At 37.1% G+C, this 16,981-nt stretch overlaps 1 protein-coding gene across 5 annotated transcripts in view; it reads left to right on the plus strand.

Annotated features, from left to right (window-relative positions):
* Positions 1 to 16,981, plus strand: part of AOX1 (aldehyde oxidase 1) — a 46,091-nt gene that overhangs the window by 8,546 nt on the left and 20,564 nt on the right. For 3 of the 5 annotated variants that reach the window (XM_074872800.1, XM_074872798.1, XM_074872802.1), the window contains exons 8-21: positions 734 to 814; positions 1,895 to 2,039; positions 2,210 to 2,302; positions 4,078 to 4,229; positions 4,459 to 4,552; positions 7,061 to 7,170; positions 8,022 to 8,206; positions 9,319 to 9,481; positions 10,316 to 10,408; positions 12,367 to 12,536; positions 13,871 to 13,997; positions 14,366 to 14,488; positions 15,647 to 15,743; positions 16,658 to 16,782. In XM_074872800.1, the coding sequence (XP_074728901.1) occupies positions 734 to 814; positions 1,895 to 2,039; positions 2,210 to 2,302; positions 4,078 to 4,229; positions 4,459 to 4,552; positions 7,061 to 7,170; positions 8,022 to 8,206; positions 9,319 to 9,481; positions 10,316 to 10,408; positions 12,367 to 12,536; positions 13,871 to 13,997; positions 14,366 to 14,488; positions 15,647 to 15,743; positions 16,658 to 16,782 (1,758 nt within the window). The remainder of the gene's footprint in view (positions 1 to 733; positions 815 to 1,894; positions 2,040 to 2,209; positions 2,303 to 4,077; positions 4,230 to 4,458; positions 4,553 to 7,060; positions 7,171 to 8,021; positions 8,207 to 9,318; positions 9,482 to 10,315; positions 10,409 to 12,366; positions 12,537 to 13,870; positions 13,998 to 14,365; positions 14,489 to 15,646; positions 15,744 to 16,657; positions 16,783 to 16,981) is intronic. The other 2 variants (XM_074872799.1, XM_074872801.1) reach the window with 2 other exon arrangements.

Below are 16,981 nucleotides of genomic sequence, written 5' to 3' on the forward strand. Positions count from 1 at the left end.
TTTATTTTTCCTTGCAAGAAATTTTGAGATATTTCTAAAAATTAAGGATTCTTTCATATGATAAGGTGATGATGTGGCAGATAGTTGGTATAAGGTAGTTTGGATCTCCAGAGCTCAGATTTGAGCAGTCCTTCAAGTTCGGGAATATTAGTGGTCTCAGCTCTACTCATACAGTGATCATCATATTGTGCAAGAAATCAGGGCATATATGAAACTGTCTTAAATCAATAATCAGTGATGATCCGAATGTAACCACTGATCTCTTACGAATCTAACCGCTGTCTTGAGTCTGAAGAACTGATGCACTCTTAAAAATCAGAGTTATTATTGTAATTTTTTATGAAACCTCTTATCCATATGAATATTTGACTTTGTTCTCAATTTTCTTTCAATAATATCTGATCTACTACTTCGGGTTTTGAGTACTGTAGGTTGGCATGAAACCAACTACTCTCTTATAGTAGGACTACAGGAAGATTCTACTTAGTCTTTGAGTTGGTTGCCTCTACACTTATTTGTGTTAGCAGTGAACTTTGAGAACACTTCCTTCACCTTAGCAGCTCCAAATGATGCATGGTAATTTAGCACCAAATCCAAATGTTAATGGAATTACTAATTTGCTACTGACTTCAGTGGGACCTTCATGGTTTGTTTTTGGGTTTGCTTTTTTTTAAAAATGTAATTACTGATGAGAGAAAACTCTTGGGTTTTGCTTGGTTTCTTTCTTTTTAAGGTTTCCACCAGACTATTTTCAACAGATGAATTCCAGCCCTTAGATCCCACCCAGGAGCTTATATTTCCTCCAGAACTAATGGTAACTTTTGCTACTTAAAGACTATTCTTTAGATCTGTCTTTTCCATAGTAGTCCATTGTTCTGAACTCATTCTGAAGTCCTGCTTAGCAGTAACTAATCAGAAGAAATGTCATAACATTTTAATGTAAATCCAAAATTATATTCCTTTCTTTTTCCAGTGAGCTAATTGAATGTTCACATACAAAAAATAGTCACATTGGGAAAACAAAGTTGCAGAGTTAGGTATTAGGTGAGAAGGCACAGAAGTGACCTAAACTGGGTTTTCAGTGCAGCACCCAAAGATATAAATGCTTCTCAGCAGACTGAATGGCAAACACCTTTTAACATTGGTAAAACAATGCATTTTCCCCGTTTTGTGGCTTAATAGTTTTGTTGGTCTTTTCTGTCAAAAAGTCAGCCTCAGTCACCCAGAGCAGGGAGTGTTTAGCCTCAGTGATTAAAGTATGACAAAGATATAAGCAGCAATTGACAGCAATATTTCCCATAGAAAAACTGAAAACTGTTTGCTTTACATTGTCAATCTATAGATTCAAAGCCAAGTTCTCTGTAACCAGCTGTCTGCTTGTGGAGGAAGGTTGGTAACTGTGGGAGAAGGATTCTTGTCTGTGCATTTGTGCCACCACTATTTCCAAGTCACAAACTATTTCCAAGTGATCAGTTAACAGTGCTAGAACAGCCAGAGACATCCACATGCATACTTATCTAGAAAGGGATGCTGCTGCCTGTGTCATTGGTGACCTCCAAGCAAGCTAAGTGTGCAAACACCTCCCTAAGTATTTTTTATCACTTTTCTAATAATTTCAGGGATCTATTCCTACATTTTTTGCTTGGAGGCTATTTATTATCAATCTTGTTTATTAGCTCATTGGAATTAACTGGAGATGTTTCAGCCATGCAGCCTAGAAATTCACCACTGTGCAAAGAGCCAGCATAAAAGTCCCATTTCTGTCCAGTTTTGAAGGATTAAGTATAACTCTGCCATTTTTTAAGAACTACTTTTGACTTTCAGTCTAGTGTCTATTAGACCTTGCACCTGTCTATATGTCTAAATATTTAAAACTGCCACATTTTCCCATCAGAGAATGGCTGAAAATCAACCAAAAAGAACTCTGTTTTTTCATGGGGAGCGAATGACGTGGATTTCTCCTGTAAGCTTAAATGAATTACTGGATCTGAAAGCTGCCTATCCCAAAGCACCTCTTTTGGTTGGGAACACCAGTGTGGGTATGTATACAATCAGAATGGCTCCCGTTGCCACAGTTCCAGTGTGCATGGGAGGAGTGGGGCCATGTTTCTCATTCTTTTTACATTTTCATCCTTAAGATAACTCTCCACTTTGTTGAAATTGTCATTATGGAAAATGTCTTTTGTCTAAGTCTGTTCCTATCTGGTAGGACCAGAGATGAAATTTAGAGGCGTGTTCCATCCAATTGTTATTGCTCCTGCAAGGATCCCAGATCTGAATATGGTGAAATGCACAGATGACGGTCAGTAGACTTTACATTGTTCAGTCATAGGAGATTCCTCTGCAGGAAGGGATGCTGCTCCATTCTGTAGTGCTGAACGTGTGAAGTGCTGTGCAACTCCTTCCTAAACATGTGTGGTTCTTTCCCAGATCAAGGTGGCTGTGGCCACTGTCCCAGTGCATGATACAATTTTGTCTTCCTGACAGTGCAGTACTGATCAGCAATAGTATCTTGGGCCCCATTAGTCATAATAGTGCAAGGGTAATTATTCTGGTAATACTGTTCTGGTGCTAAGTCATGCAATATTTGCTTTGTGATCTCTGTACCATGCTATGCTGTATAGCAGAGAGAGACCCACAGAGAACCACGGAGAGAGTTAGCAACATTGGACGCTTGTCTACATTAGAAAAAAGGCTGTGATTAAACTGGCATGGCTAATATGCATTAACTAATCTTGTTCTCAATGATAACAGCATTAATTATTGAGGATTAAAAATTGTGTACCTCAATTTATATATTTAAGATAATCATAGAGATTTTTTTAGTTAAATTAGTCTAGGTTTTAGTTTTTAAATAAATTCTATTGAAACTAGAAATAACTAGAAATACATTTAAACTTACTATAATAGCCTAAATTAATTAAATATAAATTAGGTTGTGCAAGTTTACTGCCAAATTTTTAAGGAAAGTCAAATCCTGTATCTGATGAAAATTACTTGCGGTATGCCTGAAGCCACTTTTTTGAAGTGGTAAACTGTATTTGACAGTTCTGTCATACATTTAGAACATCTTTTTCATTTCATATCAGTCATCCAGTTCTAGTCAATGACTAGTTTGTTCTTAGCTGAAAAGTAGTTGGGAATTGAAAAGAAGCGGGAAGAATATTTACTGCTTTTTTAAAATCTATAAATAAAACCTAGTTATGAGGAGGTGAGACTTACTAGTTCTAAACCAAGAGATTTGCAGTTTAGTTTGCCAGCCAGAAATAATATTTCCTCTCTTTAATCATATTTAAAGCATATTTTGATTAAGTTTCTGTTTTAAATACATAAAATTTACTATTGCTTTACTAGATTAATAAAAAGCCATTTAAAATTTATATATATTTGGATTTATATTTTTGATTGAATTCCAGTATTCATTCAAAACATTCATAAATTACATAAAGTCTATTAATAATTTTGAATTGAAAGGCACTGTTTACTGTTTTATAATATTGAAATTTTTAAAAGTATAATCTTAAAAAATATTTTAAATGTATACCTACTCAAGTAAATGCATATAGTTATAGATTGTCTTTCTAGTGGGAAAAATAATACTATATTCAGTATTAGGACTGTTTGGGTTTTTTTGCAAGTGCTACCTACCCATATCTTAGGAGAATAACTAGAATGTACATATGCAAAGCAAGATCAAATTATGATGAAAATCATGTTTAAAAATAGGAAGAGCCTGTTGAAAGCATTTTGAAGCTGTCTCACCTTTGTGTGAACCACCTCAACATTTACTCAGTCAAAGTTGGTGCAAGGGAAGCAGTTGGAATGGGCAGCTGGAAGCAGAGATTTCCCTTTTAGTAGAAGTGGTGAGCTATTAGCTCAATTTCTTCATTTAATGAAATTTTACCCTCAGTGTCCTGATATGGAAGGTCACTGTTCCTTTAACATGCAAAAGCCCCTCTCCTTGTATCATCTGCCTGTAATCCATATAAGCAGTCCTAGCTCTACAGTCTGAACATAGTTAAAACCCGGGCAATAAAGCAATGTGCACATTACACTTTCATAATCTTTTGGTTACAGGATTAACTCTGGGAGCTGCCTGCAGCCTCTCTTTAGTGAAAGACATCTTGACAAATGCAATGGCAGAGTTCCCTGAAGAGAAGACAAAGGTTTTCTCTGCTGTCTTGCAGCAGTTAAGAACTCTGGGTGGAGAACAGATAAGAAACATTGCTGTATGTTGTGCATTACTTGCAATAACAATTGTAACAAATTGTAACAAATGTGAAATTGCTCCTGACCACATGTAAAACGTTTTTAATTCTGTTTTTATCAGTGAATTTTCTATCAATACATCTTTTTTGAGCTTTCAATATGCATATATCTATGCATAGTCTGCATGTTATATTGTCAACATAAAAATGTGAAGGTGGATAAAGGTGACATAAATTTCTTTTTTTCAAGTCATTAGGTGGAAACATCATAAGTAGAAAATCAACCTCAGACTTGAATCCTATTCTGGCAGCCAGCAACTGTATGCTTAATCTGGCTTCAAGAGGTAAGAGGAGATAGGCTGTCTCTGTCATAGTGCCAGAGGTGTAGGATCCTATTATATGGGGAGAGGGGAAATAACAGCAGGTGAACATTTGTTACAAACCCTTTTCCCGCTCTCATACAAGACCACCCCTGCAAGAGAAACAATTTGCAAATGAAGAACATGTCAAAGATTCTCCTGTCAAGGGTAAGCATTCAGACCAACCAGATCACATGTACTTCTGTAGGCAGTGAATTACAGTGAATAAAACCTTATGATTTGAGTAGCTGTATACTACCTCCCTGGTAGTTTTTTTCTGTAATTGATGCTTTGCCCTGGTTTTAAATCAGCCTCTGTCCCTGAGAAGAACTCTGACTTCTCATACTTCACAGGTACTTACTTCTGATACAGGAGCCACTACTCCAGCACCTTTTCCCATGCCCATTTCCTCAGTTTCCTTCCATCACTCCCCTCTACCTGCTCCTTTTCTTGTGTACTACTTTACCATTGGAAGGGTGATGAAATTACTGGTAAACGTGAGCTCTCTGGTGGCCTGGAATTGCATGCTCTCCTTTCTAGAGGGCTTATGTCCTTTTTGCCCTTGATCCAGACAGAGTGTGTGTTTTGTACCATTTCAGACCATGTAATACTCAACACCCTGAAATACACATTCCTTAAGGGGTTGTTTCTGAGTCAGGATTTCTTGGAACCCATACACAAAAACTTATGCTGTGTGATTTCCATGACTTCTTCCTGCATAGCTTGGCATTGAGAGGAAAAATACCTTGCAGAATGTTGTTCTGATAAGTGAAAGTACAAACGTTTGCATCTTCTTACTCAACAATTCTAATGATGTGCCTACTTATTTGAGTGATGAATAGAATCACTGATTGATATCTCTTTCTGTTAACCTGGTAGGACTTTACTGCTGGGAGAGGGTTTTAGGCGTTTTCACAGGGTTTTAACATATTTACCAAATAGTAGTCAGTGAAACATAGAAAAAGTGGATTGTTCAAGAAAGGGAGGTTGCAGAAGCACTATTAATTCTTGGTATTTACATTCTTAGATCACAGTGTAAGAGAAAAAGTCCCTTCCTAGATCCTGGCAGGCTCACAGGTGGGATTGGACAATAATCTTTATGTATGTAAACCAAGTGTATTCTGGATGGAATTGCAAAGGCAAAAATCCAGAAATGCCAGTGCTGCTATTCTTAACAGTGTTATTTTTCAGATTCACACTTCAGCAAAATAAAATTCCCTTACTAAAGTTTTGCTGTCTCATGAATTACATTTGAGGAATGCAATTTTAATGCTAAATGATATTCTAGGATGACCAGGTTACAGTGTCATCATCGCACGTAACATGAAAAACATGAAGAAAATAATCCTGCTGTAAAGCAGCCAGTCTTGGAATATCATGTTTGCTGAATGTGAGGGGGGTATTTTAATATATGAACCTTTTAAAAATGGCACAGAAGATTATCTGGTTATAAAAAGTGTTGGGATAGGTCAGGACTACTGCAAGATAAATAGTGTCTAGTAATAAGAAATCATTTATTTAAAAAATGCATTGGACCCCTTAGGTAGCACGTGAAAAGCACAAAGGACACAGAGGACTAGTAAAAAATACACTTTTGCTTCATCTGTCAAACACGTGTTGTTAAATTCCACACTGGTGGATCACTTTAGATTTCCATCTGTACAATATTCATGCCTCTGTGTTCTTGCAGAAGGACAATGCTACCTGACAATTGTGTTACTGGTACAGTTGCAGTCCTACCAACAAAACTCCTTGAGCCACTGGAGCTTGTTTAATTAATAGAATCAATTATATGTGTTAAAATATTGCATTTCCAGAAGGTTTGCTAGCTTAATTGTGTAGTGATATTGGCAAACCCAATGTAGCCTAGATGAAGTTTAAGTATTCAAAGGGCTCTTACAGATTTAGGTTCCTTGCAGAATTTTCTCTTCCCTTTTGAAAATTCCATGTTTAATAGTATATATCATAGAATGACAAACATAGTCACTTTGAGAATGATCTACCAAAAAAGAGAAAGAAAGGAAAAGGCAATAGCATTTATTCCCTTCTGGATTCCTAGAAGTGCTCAGAATCTCAGGAAAAAAAAAAAAAAAAAATTATTTTTTTTTTACTTTTGCAGCAGTTCTTTCCCATTCAGTTTTCTTCATCATTCTTCATGTTTTAGAAGGGAAGGCAGTGATGACAGCAGCTGCAAAGATTTGGAACGGATTGACAAGAGTGGGGATGGGATCATCGTGGCAGTATCAGAAGGGAGGATTACAGAATGGGGATTGATCTCTGGGCACTTAGGACTCTGATGTTGTGGTACTATGGAAGGTAGAGCAGTCATTTGTATTTATAGAGCATACCACTGATAATTTGCTATGTAAACTCTGCAGTTGTTATTTACTCAGGAAGGCCGGAGGTATTTCTTGCCAATTAAAATATGACTGATGTATGTTAATTGCAAAATTGTACACAAGTGTTTGGATTTGTGATTTTTTTTTTTTTTAGGAAGAAAGCGACAGATTCCTTTGAGTGATATTTTTGCAGATGGAGTTGGTAACAATACCATTACACCAGAAGAGATCTTAGTCTCTGTCCGTATTCCCCATTCTAGGAAGGTAAGTTACTAGTTTGTTTAATTTGCTTGATGCAGAGTTAAAGACTATTAAATAAAGAGCAGGAGGGGGCATAATCCTTATGTTTAAAGTAACACTATCACTGCTCACTTTCTGAATTCCTTACACTGATTCTGTCAGTACCATACTCCCAGTTTCAGCCAAAAAACACAACTCATCAGGTACCTGGTGATATATAAAGAGTGGTATCCAGACAAAAGTTTATCCTAAAATGATGAGGGCAATAGCAGTTGTCTAGACCTCCTACAGAATAGGGTCCTGCACAAGCTGACATAGTCTTCACCAAAGCAGGCTGCTCACCTGTGATGTGGTTGGCATCAAGCAGGTAAAGCATTCTTATCTCCTGAGGACTTTTCTTAAAATGAGATAAGATTGGACATATGAATGATGCTTCCATAAATGTCACTGAACTGAATAATAGTCTTTAACTGGTATTGTGTTTGCAAGAGTGGATATGGGATCTTATAAGAGAATGATGGGTCATGTTATCTGAGTACTGAAGTTTTGCAATACTTTGAAGCCTGTAAGCTTCTGGTCTTGTTATAAATGCAGCTCCACTCCACAAGATCCCTGTCTTTCAGCTATCTGCCATGAAAAAATCTAGGTCACCTGAACTGTGTAGATGATGGAGGATTGGGTACAGGCTGCTAGAAACAAAGAGGTAAAGCTACAGAAAGGTCAAGAGAAGGAAGTGTATGGTCTTGAATGCTCAGGAAGTTGAATTTGTGCTCTTCATTTTTTTTATTCTCTTATTTCACATAGTGCAGTAACAAGTTCTACTTCCAGATGCTTACATGTCTGCAGGTTACTCACTTCTGTCTGATCTTGCTCAGGGGGAATATGTGTCTGCATTTAGACAAGCACCAAGACGGGAGAATGCCCTCCCAGTAACCAATGCTGGGATGAGAGTCCTTTTTGAAGAAGGTACAGATACAATAAAGGATTTAAGCATTTTCTATGGAGGTGCTGTCTCGACCACAGTCTGTGCAAAACAAACCTGTCGGACACTTATTGGAAGGTACAATTTCTCTGTTTTCTCTGTATCACTGAATAAAGACTTTGAGAACTTGGGTGTACTTCCTTGGAAAGTACAGAAAGATTTCACTTGCCTGGCTGATGCCACGTATCTTCAAGTGAATGATCTGGTCAAGCCTTAATGATGACTTTTCAGGATTGTTACATTTTGGAGTCTGCATATGGGTGCAACTCCAGTATAAAGTATGCAGAGATATGAGCTGTGAGATAGGTGGATGAGGTACACGTAGTCAGTTGTGCACCTGAACCCAAGCATTGGTAAATGATGCTGTATCCCGTAGCATTCTTGAGTCTTTCAGTTTGACTCTAATAGATACAAAATCTGAGAACTTCAGATGTGCCCAATAAACTTAGGAGCACAAGTCAAGCCTTCACCTTTTCAATATCTCTTCATCTACAAGATCCTAATAATCTTGGAAGTTAATCCCTGACACTCCCTCCCACTTTGCAGCATCTTTCCAAGTTTTGGAGGAAAAAATTACAAATAATTCAAGCAGTATAAAACCATTTATCTAAACAGAGTCCCAGTGGACTGTTGTGCCATTTAATATGCAGCTGTTTCACTAATTGAAGTACTCATTATTTTTTGCTGCTTTATATGATTAAATTTATTCTAATAGGTTTATATTTTAATATCTAGGGTTGTGGAACCATGGTGAATTAACTGTGTTGAGATACTTCAACAAGACAGCCTTTTCAGAAAATGTAACAACTATCCAGCACTAATCAGATCCCTTGAAAGTACCTACAGTTTGCATCATCATCGTTATTCACTTTTCTTACAGAACAGTATCTGCAGAATAGTGATAATCTGTAAAACTGTTAAAATAGCTTTAAAGCTGTAATAGGTTTTATTCAGTCATTTATTTTAAAAAGGCTGGCATAGCACTCAATTCCATTGGCTTAAGGGACCTCACTTCTGTGAGGAACACTGACCTACACTGTTTTCAAAATTGCAGGTCATTATTAGAATCAATATTTTGGTTTAATTGTGAGCAGAATTATGCCTGTGGTACATGGTACAAATATATTGCTGCAATTTGTGGGGGTTTTTTTGAGTCCTGGTCTGATTGCATCTATTATTCTTCCTGACAGACACTGGAATAAACAGATGTTGGATGAAGCTTGCAGACTAGTTCTTAAAGAAATTGCTCTTCCAGGCTCAGACAATGGTGAAAAAGTAGACTATAAGAAAACTTTGATAGTCAGTTTCTTCTACAGATTTTTCCTGGAAGTATCGCAGTCATTAAAAACAATGGTAAATTAGTCCTCCATGTCTGCTTTTTCCTATCTGTTGATGCTTGCAATTTGTACAATGTACTAAATATTGTCTTTGGTGTTCAGATCTACAGAAGAACATAAGCGCTTAACTTCCAATGAGATTGATGGAGAGATGCCCATTTAACTTTTAGGTGCTCAGATATCTTTACCTTGGACATTAGGCTTTAAAAAAAATGAGCAATGTCAATGCAACAGTATATCAGTACTGAGCATCCAGGCCCAAGAAAACATACATGAGGTCTTACTCCATCTGTCTGTAGTTCAAAACATAAATAGATAGAGTAGAAATAAAGGTTTTGGAAAGCAACTATAGGTGTTAAACCAACCCTCCTTCTTGTATGGATTGTTGACTGAGAGAGGAGGACTCTGAAATTTTACTTCCCAATATATTCTGGGTGTAATTTACTTATTTTTGTCTTAAATTTTTCTTACAAGGAAAAATATCCTTTTTTCTCTTACCTTGAGCTCTTTCCTCTGAATTACCATTGCTAGGTAATTTGCTATTACCAGGAGTGATTCTGTGCCAGTTTTGATCAGAACCCAGAACAAAGCTCTTCTGATTATTCATGCTTTATGTTGCTCTCTTTTAAACAAGCATATTTGTTGAATCATATATATTTTTAAATATTATTTGGTGAAATCTTGAAACTCTACATTCTTTTAAAATTGTTATTTTAGAGCCTTTCTAGCTGGTGAGAGTCTTGAAGGAATCTCCTGTATCAAGAGTTTGTATTTGGTGATTTTGGTTTTAGCTTTTTTTAATTGGCATGTTAAAAATGTGAGTCTTAGTAGTAATTCACTTCCTTTTCAGGATCCTTGCCACTATCCTGGAATACCTATGGAATATAGGAGTGTCCTACAAGATTTCAAAACCAAAATGCCCCAGAGTATCCAAATATACCAGGCAAGTGATTTTATTCTAAGATTGTTCTGTGCTTTATAAGACTTGGAAAAAAGTCACAGTTCAAGCATGACCCTTGCTGTGAATCTCAGGTACAGATTTTCCAAAGGATTGAAGGCAACAGGCTCTTAGTGGTTGATTTTAACTGTATATCAATTAGAAAGACCTTGTCTGTAAAAATAGACTCATACAGGTATACTCACTTCTTCTAAACAGTTCTCAAAAGATAAACATGCTGGACAAACTCCATTGTCAGACTGCGTAAACTTGCTATATTGCAGCGTGAAACCCAACTGGGAAAAAAAAATAGAAGAAAACAAAAAAGATTGAAAAGCTCAGGTCTGTAGCTTTCATTATAGTTTTCTTGTCTCAAGATACACTTTTCCTCAGATCTCAGAGGGCTCTTAGGTCTTACTGTAGATTTAGGAATCAAGATGGAGTTTGTGATGGCTGATCAAATTAACAAGAGTATTCCAGGAAGAGTCAGCTGTAGAGGGTAGCAAAGAACACCTTTTGGATTTTCTGAGATCACCCTTGTGACTAGATCATGGTGGGAAATCCTGCAATGATTTTGATATTTCAATACCCTCAATACACAAGTAAAAATCTCAAGTTTTTGAAAACCTAAAGAAAATTCAACTGAAATCTAAGTAAACATCTTTTTTTCATTTTCAGATATTCTTTAGAATAACATTTCAGCTTTAAATACTTTAAATTTGTTCAAGTCATTATTTTCAGCTTCCTTCAGAATTATCATCAAAAAAAAGACCCTACAGACTTATAAAAGGGGCCAGGACCAAAGGAACCAGTTCTTTATGACTTCCAGCAATTTATTTCCCAGCTGCAAGACAGTGACTAAACAACAGAAATAGAAACAATTTGTTACTCAGATCAGTTGACACTGAGCAACAGAAATTATTTAGAAATCCAGAAAATCTGTTTTTTCACTTTAAATTTCTATCTAACTTTTGCAAGTCCCTGTCTGGACTTCTTCATCTGAACATTATTAAGCATTTAAAATTAAGGGGAAAAAAGAAATGTATATCCTGAAAGGTAAATACCTGGTCATTCTGTTAGTGGAAAAGTTGAGATGGTTTGGCTGGGACAGCCATTTGAGGAACTTTGGGCAGTCAAGAGAAAAATGTCTGTTCTTGGTCTTGGGCTAATATTGGACTGTGTGCCAGAAAGTGCAGGAGGTAGAAATGTGTAGCCAGAACACTTGTGTGCTGGAAGCTATAGAAGAAAAAAGGTTTTGAATTGTGAGAAATTAAGTAGTTCTAAATGTAGAACAGGAAAAAGTATGAACGCTGACCCAGAAATTGGAAAAATGTTCTGGAAGTTAGCAACCATTAATTGGTGTGGCGGAATTAACTGGCAACACTGAATTAACTTTCAGTAAAGACTTAGCAAACTAAGGTTAATAAGGCACTAAATTCATACACAGGTACAAGGATATAAAATTGGGAAGGAAATATTTAAACAACATTTTCTCACTGACTTACATTGATCAGTTGCAATCTTTCAGTGAGGAAGACAAATCCTAGGAATCACTGCAATTAACTCAAAATACAACACCAGACAATGGTAAAATACAGAGTAGAATCTTCAGATAATAAATTGGAAAATTATCAAAGCTTCATGATGCCAATCAGTAAGGGAGGAAGCTGTCCTCCTGAGAAAGAAGTGTTATTTGTATCACTTTGATGTAAATGATTAAGGAAAAAAACCCAAGCTGACAAACCTGTGCAAGGGTCTCAGAAGGCTCCTTAAAAGAAGAAATTGAAGAAATCCCCAGGAACAGCAGTCAGGTCCTGCATCCACATCTGTTTTCAATATTGAACCAGAAAATGATAATATGAACAGTTGTTCCTTCATCTGATTTTCTGATTACTATACTAATAACATGATTATTCTTTTTTAAATGTTTGGGGGTGGGGGGGTGTGTATTTTTGACTGTGCAGGACACAGAGCTGAGTCAGTCTCCTCAGGATCCTGTAGGACGGCCCATTATGCACCAGTCTGGAATTAAACATGCCACTGGTGAAGCAGTTTATGTTGATGACCTTCCTTCTGTGGATGGGGAGCTCTTCCTGGCTGTTGTCACTAGTTCCAGAGCTCATGCTAAGATTGTGTAAGTGTTCAAAATCTATCTGAAGAAAGTGATACTATGAATTGCTGTTGGAGATTTTTAGAGCAAACTAATGGGATGTGTATACAGAACAGCGTGCCTGATACCGGCACTGGCTCAGGTGCTGGAAGCAATATCATCGCTCTAGTAGAAGGCTCTGTTTGGACTTAAGTGTCTCACTCCATATTACTGTACTAATAAGGTTGAACTGTTTCTGGTCCATGAGCAAGCCTAGAGCTAGCCTAGGTACCTCCACAAAGTGCCGAGCTGTGCAATGCAAGCAGGCACCAAAACTCAGCTTTGCCAACATAGCTTTGAAATCTCAACTCTATCATGAAAGAAGAAATTGTTCAAGATGCAGGAAATAATGTTGCAACATTGCAGCAACAAGGTAGCAAAGCTCATATGAGGCCTCATAGGAGAGAAAGATGGGAGGAGGATTTTACTTTGAAAGAAAACTGTTTTCACTTAACGTTTTTATATTGCCGAGATACACCTATTCTAGCAGTTTGTTCAATATTCAGGCACATATCCTGTGCAAAATTGCACATATCCAAATTGTCTGCCCATCATTCAGGCACCAAGACGTATTCAGGTGGTCTGGTCAGGATTAATTGTGATGACAGAGAGGACTGGGTCTGCTAGCTATAGAGCCCTTGTCATATATCCTGGCTTGTTCTTGGGTTTGGCTGTGCTCTTTTTGGTACCGTCAATGAGCTGACATCACCCCCATCTCTGTGAGTCAGTAGGATTTATTCACTCTCCTTTGTCTTTTGATCTGGGTGTCTAGAGAAGATGTCTGTAGATGTGCTGGGATCTTGATGACCTGCTAAACTAGGTCCTATCAAAACATGCCATTCTTATAGACCTTCTGCCATTCTTTCTGATCGTTTTACACCCATACATTCCCACTCATTTTCCATTTATACTGCCATTTCTGTTATAATTGTCTATGTGAACTCTCCATTTGTACATGCTTATTTGTATCAGTTTGATATCTGTGTAGACTATGAGGTCTTAGAAAGTTGCAATTGTAGCATGATAACAGTGCAGTGATTTTCGTTAAATCAGTGCAGTTCAGGCAGTCTAATGGGCCCATAATTTGCAACCCTATTGCATCTAGAATATTTCCTAGAAATGAAGCAGGTTAGTAGAATTTTAAATTGCCTTTAGCCTGCACTTCTTCACACGTCAGAGATAGAAGGAAAAGACATGTCTGAACCAATGAGCAGATCCCAGCAGTACAAGAAACATACCTCTGTATTGTGTTCCCTTCCTCTGTGCAATGCTTTGTAAAACTAATGAATCACACTTCTCTCTTCCTATATCCAAATCAGATCTATAGATACCTCAGAGGCTCTAAAAGGACCAGGTGTGTTTGATATCATAACAGCTCATGATGTACCAGCTACAAACGAGTTTTACTATTCCGATGATCCAGAGATTATATTTGCAAGAAACAAGGTATAACTACAATATATTTTTAATGGATTTTCTTCATTTTTACTGCCTAGAGAAAAATACATGAGTCAGACAAATACAGAGTAAACCTCACGAAACCATCTGAGTTGGTGGGAGAGTATATTTCATTGAAAGTTAGTCTCCCAAATAGCTTATCCATTTCTGAATACTGTATTTTCCCTGATTCCCCAGTTATACTGGTATTTCTAATGATTTGTTAGATTCAGGGATGAGCTTAAAAATACAGAAGTCCTAAGTCAAAACAAAATTCTAAAAAGGAAACATGAATCGTGGTTACAGGAAAGAATATCAGCAGCACATATGGGAATCATTTGAATCCACTGTTCTATTAAGTGATGTGTATTTTACAGGTAATTTGTGTGGGTCAGATTGTCTGTGCTGTGGTTGCGGATTCAGATGATCATGCCAAACAAGCAGCTGCAAAAGTGAAGATAGAGTATGAAGTGCTGGAACCAGTGATCTTAACAATTGAGGTACTAATAATTTCTTTTCTCTTGCTTTTTTATTGTTTTATCTATTTAATTAATGGAAGCAGCAGTTCACACTCCTCACTTGCTTTTAAAACATGATTTTCTAAGGAAACAAGGTGAATATGAACATCCAATTAACCAGTCTGTCAGTCTCCCTATAAATAAATTTTCAACCTTTTGGCTAATTTTGACTACTTGTGATAGATAGGCAACAGTCTCAAAAGTATTAAGGTCCCACAAGTTTCATAATAATAAACATAAGAGTATAAAAGAACTCTTTTAATGTTCCCAGTGAGGAAAAGACAATGAGCACACTGTTGTTTGTAATTCTTTTGGTAGCTACCAGCTGGTCAATCAGCATGTGTATATTGGCTGAACTGTCAGCTCCTGATTATCTGCAGCGTTTTTATCTGTTGTCCAGCTAGCAAGCCAAAAAAATTAGGCTGGAGATGTAGGAAGTGTTGGGTGAATTTGAGGGGAAAGATGTTAGGGATATAGAACATTTTAGAAATGTGATGTGGAAGTCATAGGGGAAATGTACTTATGCTGGGTTAAAGGATGAGTGGAGGTAAGGAACAAAGGACACATTTGCAGAAAACCAGCATTAGTTCTGATAGTCCCTTTACAGCTTGTTTCCATAATGCGTGCGGTGTGTAACAGAACAGTTTTACAGGTATAGAAATAGAAGTCTCTTTTTAAAGACTGGCAAATTTTACTAATATTTCATTACAGTTGAAACTCCAATGAAGTCTTGTTAGAAATAAAGCAAATCATAATATATAGATTCCACTTTGTACTTGTGATTTCTTTCTCTCTTACTGGCATCACTCTTTGGATGATGTGTTTGCATTCTTATTCTGTGTTTTCTTGGTCACTTGCTGGATGTATGAAAGGGAAGAGCAGGTTGAATAAACTGAATGCATTTCCTTCAGAAACTGCCGTCATCAGTAACACAAGACACATGAGGAAAGAATTGCTGGAACTGAATACACAAGCTGAACAATGCCAGTAAAGTGATGAAATACAGTTTTCATTGACACTGGTATTTGGTGGTTCAAATCTCTGAAGAGAATGGTGTTTCTCCTGAGAATAAAATGCCACAACAAGCTGAGAACCTTTAAAATACTTTAAAAAAACTATTTCTCTTTTTCTCCACTGCAGGAAGCTATACAGCACAACTCATTCTTTGAGCCAAAAAGAAAATTAGAACAAGGAAATGTTGATCGGGCATTTGAAACTGTTGATAATATAATTGAAGGTAAACCGCAGAATACATTTGGTGAGAAGTTTTTGTCAGTATTTGGGTTTGTCTGTCTGTTCTTCAAGTCCCAGTTCTACCTTTTTTCCATATAGCCATTAACCCCGAGAAAGCTCTTGATCACCTGGAAGTAAGTGTGATTAAACCTAGTGGTCTTGTGGTCCTGCTACTACATTCAAGCTTTCTATATCCTTTGTCCTTGAAACAGAATCACAGAATAATTAGGTTGGAAGGGTTCATCTAGTCCAATCTCCTGTTTAAAGCAGGTCCAGTTAGAGCAGGTTACTAAGGGCCACATCCAGTCAGGGTTTGAGTATCTCCAGAGATGGAGATTCCACAACCTCTATAGGCACCTCTTCCAATCTTTGACCACTTTCATGGTGAATTTTTTTTTCTTATATTGAGTTGGAATTTCTTGTGTTACCCTTCCACTATGAATCTCTGAGAACAATTTGGCTCACTGTTCTCTACACCCTCCCATCAGGTACTTGTAGACAGCAGTAAGATCTCCCCTTAATCCTTTTGTTCTTATGAATTAATAAATCCAGTTCTTTTGCCCTCTTCTCATACATTCTGTGATCCAGCCCATTGACCATCTCGGTGTCTGCCTTCTTGACCTGGTCCAGTATGTCTGTGCTTTGTTTAATTTATCTATGTTTTATTTAATGTTGTCACCACTGGTAGGCAATATTGTTCTGCTCTCAATCAAGTTCTGTTGATGCCACTGGAACAAGACCAATTTAAGTTTGCAAGGAGTTTAATCTGTGTTTTTATTTTAGAAGTTGCTCCTTCATACAAGAAGTATCAGAAGATTTGACATTACCATAATTTACATGATGATGGGCTGTTATTTCCTGGTTCATTTCTTCTGTTCTTTTCCCTCAATAACACTTGTGGTTTTTTGTTTGGATCAGGGGAGATTCGCATTGGGGGACAGGAACACTTTTACATAGAGACTCAGAGTGTGCTTGTTGTTCCAAAAGGAGAGGATAACGAAATGGATGTGTATGTGTCAACACAGCATCCAGCAATTATTCAGGTAATACAGAGTGTTCTCAGAGAAAGTGGTTGAACCTGTGACAATAGAGATTTTTAAGTTTGGTTTACAAATCCATCTTAACAGTTTAAAAGCAGTAGGAACATGAAATTGCACATCTGGATTATCCAACAACAGTCACTTCATAGTACTGCTATATCTTGATAAACACTGAACACTACACTGTGAGGATAAGGATAAA

Source organism: Strix uralensis, chromosome 6, assembly GCF_047716275.1.
Source record: "Strix uralensis isolate ZFMK-TIS-50842 chromosome 6, bStrUra1, whole genome shotgun sequence".
Taxonomy (NCBI): domain Eukaryota; kingdom Metazoa; phylum Chordata; class Aves; order Strigiformes; family Strigidae; genus Strix; species Strix uralensis.